Consider the following 8,425-nt stretch of genomic DNA (forward strand, 5'->3'; position numbering starts at 1 on the left):
GGAAAGCGTACCACCCTTTCAGTACTCCCTTGATGCACCATCGCTTTCTTTTATTCGGATGGAGATTACTAGACTCATTCACCAGGACCAGACCTAGTTGGACACCAGAGGACATGGATAGAGCCGGCACAAGAGTTGGATGGCTTTCTATGGAGAGTATCTTCTCCCACTCGTTTGACCTAGCTATATAGATACACGTTGGTGCAGCCAAAGTTGGTCCGAGCTAGGAGATGGTCTATGCCAGGCAGAGGCAGCAGGCAAGTGCAGTGCAGAAGGCTAGGGCAGGTGCCAAGGACCTAGGCAGCCAAGAGGTAGCGGAAGTGTATGCTCCATGCGGATTTTTAGGCCAAAAGAGCTGCTGTATGGTCCAGATGGGATAGCGGATGAAGATGTCCGAAGGGCCCTATCAGTGTCCTAAAATGTAGTGTTCAGTGTGCTCTAGAAGCCGGTCCAGACGGCTCGACAAATGGAGCCCCGGTGTTTTGTGTGAGAGAGTGAGATTGAGCGGTTGTGTGTGCGTGTAAGGGTGAAGACAGGCCGTGGTAGCAGGTGTGCGTTGTGTGGTGGATTTGTGGAGTGTGTGAGCAGTGGAAATTGAGCAGACAGTGGTTTGCTAGTGTAAAGTGTTTCTTTGAAGGTGTTTTCTGAGAGGATAGGGGTGCTGTGGATACCCTGAGCTATAGAGAGGCCCTTGTGTTTGTGCCGCGCGTGTTCCCCCATTCCCCCTCTCCATCTTCTGGTGCCCCCACGGGGGAGCACATTGATTGCTCCTAGTTCATCGAAAAGAACCGGTTTTTCGCGTTGGAAGTCATGGCAACTAGAAGCTATGGACCGATTTTCATAGGCGAAGAGAACCCTGACGAGTGGATGTCGAATTTCGATATATGCTATCGTTGCGTATGCCGAACGAGGATAGCAAAATGCAGACTTTTCCTTTGGTGATGCGTGGTAAAGCTAAAGCATGGTATAAAGCGTTGGAAGGCGAGCCGAGGCAAGCATGGCCGGCTCTATGGGCAAGGTTTCTTCACGACTTTCGCAAAGAGGCGTCCCCAGTCGAGATGGATGCGAAGCTGAAGGCGCTTAAGCAAGATGTAAGTGAAGAGTTTAATCATTTTTTGAGTCATTTTGAAGAGTGCTGGGCAGAGTTAGCGACAGCCATGCAGCTGGCTAATGGAGACTACTTCAAGTTGGATAAGTTCATGGCGTGTCTGCATCCCAAAGTGAGAGAAAAGGTTGATTTCGAGAGCCCAGAGAATTACAATGGTGCGGTAGCGATTGCACGGTCAAAGAGCAGAAAAATAAAGAAGAAGATAGAGCAGGGTGTGTTAGGCTATGAGACGATGGCCCATGTTCAGCGGCAAGAGTCCGAGGGAGGCTATACACGAAGAAAATCATGGAAATCGAGGTGTAGCTGTTGTGTCGTAAAATTGGGTGTGCACGGTGCAAGATTTGTCCGAGCAAATGCAGGAGTTGCGGCTCAGTGTCATGGATAGAGGACAACCAAGAGGAGCAAGAGGCAGGGCAAGGCCGCTGCCAAGTAGGTGTTACAATTGCGGAGAAGAGGGGCACTATGCACCTGATTGTCCTCAACCACAGAGAGAGAGAGAGGAGGTATCTACCCACTGTTTGGTAGAGGTCGAGGCCAAGGGCAATACAATGGTCCAAGAGAGCAAGCGGTGGAGAATCTTGTGCAGCCAGCTCCACCAAATGGAGGTGAGGTCCCAAGAATAAACATCATAGGGGTGGATAAGCAGGATGTCGAAGTTTTGGCTAATAAGAGAGCCAGAGCTGAGAGAGAGACAGAGACAAAGCGGGAAACTAGAGCTCGCAAAGGCAAAGAGAAGGTGTATGAAGGTAGAGAGCATCCCGAGCCTAGCAAAAGGAGGCGTCGCAAGATCAAACAAGAGGATTTCCAGCTAGGGCGTGGCTATCCCGAGTACAATCTGGTAAGTGATGTTCAAAATCAGAAAGCTAACATTACTTTTGGTTAGCTGTTAGCTTTAAATCCAAATCTAAGGAGACAGTGGTCCACAAGTGTTAGCACGAGGTTGCCAAGAGCTAAGGGAAATGTGCAAGCGGTGCAAAACATGGCTTTGAGGGTAGGTAGCCCCACCGACGTTCTTCCGCTTGTGGATGCGATTATAGAAAAGAGGATGCAAGTATAAGCCTACATAGATGGCGGAGCGCAGATTTGTGTCATGACGGAAGCAGCCATGAAAGAGACGGGAGTCAAGGCAGTAGTCAAGTCAAACGTGCGCATGAGGATGGCCAACCATACTAAGGCCAGGTGTCTGGGTGTGGCCTAGGATGTGAAGGTTAAGGTGATGGGCATAGAGTGCCTAATAGACTTTTTTGTGATGAAGGCAGGGGATAATGCTTACCCAATCATTTTGGGTAGGCCATGGCTTTTGGCCATAGGAGCAAAGCAAGATTGGGAGAGCAAAGTGTTTACCTTGCCCGACAAAGAGAGAGAAAGACAAATTGTGCTTGATTTGAAGACCAAGGAGAGCAGTTCTTGTCCTATGGCAGTTAAAGACGAGGGCGACACGACGAGCTACGAGTACGAGACAGAGACGGGTTATGATGAAGGCTATAGTAGCATAGGGGAAGAGGAGAGCGAGGATGACATGCTGAAGATAGATGCAGACTTATTCGGAGTCACCATAGATGACTCTCCACCTAAAGAAGAAGGTATGCAGTCTCAAGCTCATGGTCTAAGCATAGAGGAGGTTTCAAGCATGTTGAGTGAAGATTTAACCAAAGGTGAAAAGGAAGGTTATATTCAACTGTGTGAGTCCTATCCCAATCTATTTGCGACGGAGTACAAGCATTTGTGAGGTGCAAAAGGGGTAGAGCACAAGATTGTTCTTAAGGAGGGGCATAAGCCCACAGCACAGAAGCTGAGAAGACTAGGAGAAATCCAAAAGGAGGCCCTTTGGCAGGAGGTCAATAAGCTACTAGATGCTGGTATCATATTCCCTGTGAAAGAGTCAGAGTGGGTCTCGCCAGTGGTCATAACCCCTAAGAAGAATGGGAAATGGAGAGTGTGTGTCGACTACAAGCCACTGAATGCCGCGACTAAGAGGAATCATTATGCATTGCCGTTTTAAGATGAGATCCTAAACCAGGTGGCTGGGCATGAGAGATACTCGATTATGGATGGTTTCTCGTGGTACTTTCAGATAGGGATTGCACTTGAAGACCAGCTGAAGAGCACATTCATATCTCCATGGGGTTGTTTCGCTTACCACAAGATGCTGTTCGGATCGGTAAATACGTATGCCACCTTCCAAGACTAGATGAACAGGGTGTTTGGTCCATACTTGGGCCGTTTTATCAGGGTCTTTATGGATGATATAGGCTGCTACAGTTCAAGATTGGAGCATTTATCGAAGCTGCAGTTATGCTTTCAAAGGCTTGATGAAGAAGGAGGTCAGTTGAATCCCAAGACGTGCAAGCTAGCACAGCCTCGAGCGCAGTTGTTAGGTCATGTGGTGTCGCAAAACGGTATAGAGGCTGATCTCGAAAAGGTAAAGGCATTGGTGTTGATGGAGCCACCATCAGATGCCCAAGGTTTGGCTTCGTTTGTTCATAAGCTGAAGTATCTATCACGTTTCTTTTGTATGATGTTGCAATATGTGCATCCTCTTCAAAAGAGGGCTCAGCAAGTGCATGGTTATGAGTGGGATGGAGAAGCTCATGAAGCTTTTGACAGGGTCAAAGAGATTTTGTGTCAGTTGCCAGCGGTGTGTCCTCCCAATCGAGAGGATGACTTCTATGTGTCTATGACGGTGGACACGGTTGCTATTGGAGCGGTTCTACTACAAAAGGTAGGGAGAAGCTACAAGTCGATATACTTCGAGAGCAGGGTGATTAGCCCAGGAGAGGCTACCTACACCGAGGCAGAGCAGTGGGTGATGGCTCTGGTCTTTGCTTGCAGGAAATTTAAGGTCCATTTGATTGTGCACAAGTTTTTTGTGTTGACAGCTAATAATCTATTGCTAGAGGTAGTGCTACATTTAAAGCGAGGAAGGAGGATTATGAAGTGGGTGTTGGAGCTGCAGTTCGAGTTCAAGGTAGATCATACGGGCCGGTCTCACTTGGCAGACATCCTTGTGAGCAAGATCGTCGATTTGCCGGCCTATCCAAGAGTGGTATGAGATGAAACTAAGGAGGAGCCTGATTTGGAGGATGCTTTTACAATGTGGTTCGAGGGAGCGTATCGAAGGGTAGTACAGAAAGCAAGAGGGGGTGTGGTGATACACGATCCACACGGCAAAGCTATATTTTGGAAGGCGTATGATCTGGAGGATGTTCACACCAATAATGAGGCGGAGTATCTCACTCTGCATTTGGGTCTTAAACAATGTATAGAATTTGGCATTTCAAGGTTGGTGGTGAAAGGAGATGCACTGCTAGTCATCAAACAACTTTTAGGCCAATGGCAGGTAAAGCGCGATTCTTTGAAGCATTGGTTCTTTTCCATCAAAAAGATGCTAAAGTCTTTTGAAGAAGTTCAATTCAAGCATGTGAGGAGAGAGCAGAATCAAGAGGCGGATCAGCTAGCAAGCAGCAAAGTACAGGTGCATGTTGCAGGTCTATATGTGGCCCCAACCACTTATGCAGGCAGGGATACTTTAAAGGAGATTGAAGGGTTTTTGGGTACAGGGCAATGTTTAGAGGGTTTGTCTAAGCTGCAAAAAGGTCCGCAAATTCACATTGATAGGTGAGGACCTCATGAACTATGGGCGTGACGGAGTGCTTAGAAGGGTGTTGTACAAAGAAGAAATAGGAATGGTGCTGGAGCAATGCCACGAAGAAAGTGGACACCAGGGCAAAGACCAGATTCTGTTTCGAGTGCTTAGAGCAAGTTTTTGGTGGCCATCCATTGCGAAGGACGTGCATTACTGGTGCAAGACGTGCCACGAGTGTCAAACTATAGGTGAAAGACGACTGGTAGCGGACTCACAAGGTGCCATCATTGCACAAAGTGCTTTCGAGAAGTGGGGTTTGGATGCCATAGGCCCTCTCCCAAAGTCTACAAGCGGTAAGGAGTACGTGGTGGTAGCCATTGACTACGTTACAAGGTGGGTCGAGGCCAAAGCAGTGAAGGAAGTAAATGCTAATGTGGTGGCTCAGTTTGTGTTTGATAACATCTGTTGCCGTTTTGGTGTTCCATGGGTGTTAGTTTCTGATAGGGGTCAGGGATTTAGAAGCAAGCTCATGAGTGCATTAGTGGAAAAGTTAAAGATTCAGCATCTTTTTTCCTCGCTCTATCACCCTCAATGCAATGGTCTAGTCGAGAGTGCTAATGGTCAAATCGTCAAGATGTTAACAAAGTATGTGTACAAGCAGGAAGCTGAGTGGGAGACAAATCTAGAGAAGTGTCTGTGGGCGTATAGAACATCCTATAAAGTAGCTACAAGCTTCACTCCATTCGAGCTGGTCTATGGTAAAGAGGCTGTATTGCCAGTACATGCGTAGCTAGGTGCTTTGAAGGGTATGTGGCGTGTGAATGCCACCCAACAAGAAGTTCTACAGGATCGAATAGCCAGTTTAGAGGCTTTGCAGATGGACAGAGAGGCAGACTACTATGTGAAGCAGAGAGAGAAGCGGGTTGCTAAGTTTAATCAGAACCTGCTAGACAAGAAGATAGAAGAAGGAGACTTGGTCATGAAGTACGAAAGCTACTTGGATTTCACATTCCAAAAGAAGGTCAAGAAGAAGTGGATAGGTGTGTATAAAGTGCAGAAGGCCTTTTCGAATGGGACCTACCAGCTAGTAAGAGCAAATGGCAAGCTTCTTAGAAACAGGGTGAATGGTGTGCGGCTCAAATTGTATTTCGAGAGAAATTTAGTGCCTGAATTGTAGCAAATTGTAGTAAAGGGGGGTGGGCAACCCACCTAGAGCATGCAGCGTGCGAGAGAAAAGGGATGAAGCTTTTGTACATAGCTTGTATATACAGTTATGGTTTTGTGAGTGCTTTTTATTGTCGGTTTAGTGTGCTAGTTTCAAAGTTTTGTACATATGCTTTTGGTCGAACATAAAATGTTCGACCGAGGGGGCTTGGCAATGATGGTGCAACCAAAGTTGGTCCGAGCTAGGAGATGGTCTATGCTAGGCAGAGGCAGCAGGCAAGTGCAGTGCAGAAGGCTAGGGTAGGTGCCAAGGACCTAGGCAGCCAAGAGGTAGCGGAAGTGTATACTCCATGCGGATTTTTAGGCCAAAAGAGCTGCGGTATGGTCCAGATGGGATAGCAGATGAAGATGTCCGAAGGGCCCTATCAGTGTCCTAAAATGTAGTGTTCAGTGTGCTCTAGAAGCCGGTCCAGACGGCTCGACAAATGGAGCCCCGGTGTTTTGTGTGAGAGAGTGAGATTGAGCGGTTGTGTGTGCGTGTAAGGGTGGAGACAGGCCGTGGTAGCAGGTGTGCGTTGTGTGGTGGATTTGTGTAGTGTGTGAGCAGTGGAAATTGAGCAGACAGTGGTTTGCTAGTGTAAAGTGTTTCTTTGAAGGTGTTTTTTGAGAGGATAGGGGTGCTGTGGATACCCTGAGCTATAGAGAGGCCCTTGTGTTTGTGCCGCGCGTGTTCCCCCATTCCCCCTCTCCAACGTCTATTCATGGGTTACGGTGTGCCATTGGTCAGATACGGACATCTTCGCACCAGCTTGAGATTGAGACTGGTAGATTCAGAGGGATACCAGCAGCCAACAGGATATGCCGCCTATGCCACACAGAGCCAGAGACGGAGATGCATTATGTATGTCAGTGCACAGTGTATTAGGAGATACGGGGTCGCTTCCATTGTCTATTCAGAGAAGGCTTCGGACGTTTCTCCAGAATCATGAGCGATTAGGACCAAAGATTTCTTGGATTGTATTTGCTTGAGTTACACAGACACAGAGGCAGTTTATTAAAGAGATCTGGAGAAAGACAATTCCAAATATAGATTACTGATTTCTTCGCACCACTGCAAAGCTCAGCCCAAACTCACACCCGTGGTACTCTCATCGACTGAGCATTGGACTGAGGGAGATCGAGACGCCCCCGACTGAGGAGAGGAGCTTCACAACATCGATGGAGACTACAACAGAGGATTCAAGACATACTGTCTTGAGATCTAGAGTGTAGATGAGGATGGATTCAGTCGTCACTCATACCCCACACAGTTCCAGCTAGTAGTACTTATAGTTTTTTTTTTGTTTTTTGTACCCAGACATGGTATCAGATTCACCAGTTTGTAACGGTTTGGTCTCATAGTTCATTTTGGCCTTTTGAAGACATAAATATATCATTTCATTTCATCATCTCTCTCTCTCTCTCTCTCTCTCTCTCTCTCTCTCTCTCTCTCTCTCTCTCTCGTCGGCACATGCACACTCTCACATGGTATCAGAGTGTCAGTCCTGAAGGTGCACCTAAAGGTAGAGACCTATCTAGAGGTAGAGTCCTATCTAGAATTCTGAAATTATGAGAGCATTCATTACCTGTGGTAGGGTTTATTAAATCAATGCATGTCATCATCACACTTTGATGAATATGTTCATAAAGACTTAGCTTATTTGCACAAATTAGCTGATTTACACGACTATGAAGACGTAACTAAAAGCAGCTAATGCCATGGCTGATTTGTTTCCCTTCAATAATGCAGGCATTTCATGACAAAGATCTATCAGCTGCTTTTTCAGTAGCTCTCCTCAATCTTTCAGAAAGTGGGCAAATGCAAACACTGCAGGATGGCTGGAAGTTAAGTAACTTCCAGTGCCCTTCGAGGGTACAATCGACACGGCTAGATCTTAAGAGCTCACAAGGCCTATTTGTACTTCTGGGTGCGGCCATGTTTCTTTGCATATCCATCTTTATGCTCAAGCACCTTGTGATTCCTTGTTCAATTTGGAGTTACGCACACTTTCGAGAAAATCAGCGACAAGATGCAATAGATGCTTACTGGGAGCCAAGATTGTATGCGTCAGTTCGAATGTTCTTCTCGCGGAGGCATGATCTCTTACCTGGAGAGATGACTTAGATGTGTATGTAAGGTTGGTGTAGGGCACCAACCAACATGGTGGTGTGTTTGTACATGAAGCTGGAAGCGTACATTTGACAATCTTATACTGTACTACCATTGTTGTACATTTGACCTAGCATCTCATATGTTTCATCATACAAGAAACTGTACAGAATATTCTTTATTTTCTATCTTTTCTACCATTGAGTTTACTCAGTTTCAATAATAACAATGTTTTTTTCCAATGAACTGTGCTCCATTGATCTTGTCATTCTGTTCTTTGAGAAAAATGGCCACAGATGCTTGAATATTCTTTAAGGTTTTATCGTACAAGTGACTACAGAATATTCTCTTTGTTTTCTATCTTATCTTTCAATGAATATACTCATTCTCAAACGTTAACATGTTTTTGTTCAATGAA

General features: G+C 46.3%; 1 protein-coding gene across 2 annotated transcripts in view; it reads left to right on the plus strand.

Annotated features, from left to right (window-relative positions):
• Nucleotides 1–8,193, plus strand: part of LOC147453128 (glutamate receptor 3.1-like) — a 54,528-nt gene extending 46,335 nt beyond the window's left edge. For both annotated transcript variants that reach the window (XM_086518611.1, XM_086518610.1), the window contains one exon: nt 7,648–8,193. In XM_086518611.1, the coding sequence (XP_086374737.1) occupies nt 7,648–8,022 (375 nt within the window). In that variant the 3' untranslated portion in view covers nt 8,023–8,193. The remainder of the gene's footprint in view (nt 1–7,647) is intronic.
• Nucleotides 8,194–8,425: the final 232 nt, after the last annotated feature.

This window comes from Adiantum capillus-veneris, chromosome 8 (genome assembly GCF_014529385.1).
Source record: "Adiantum capillus-veneris isolate H3 chromosome 8, ASM1452938v2, whole genome shotgun sequence".
Classification (NCBI taxonomy): Eukaryota; Viridiplantae; Streptophyta; class Polypodiopsida; order Polypodiales; family Pteridaceae; genus Adiantum; species Adiantum capillus-veneris.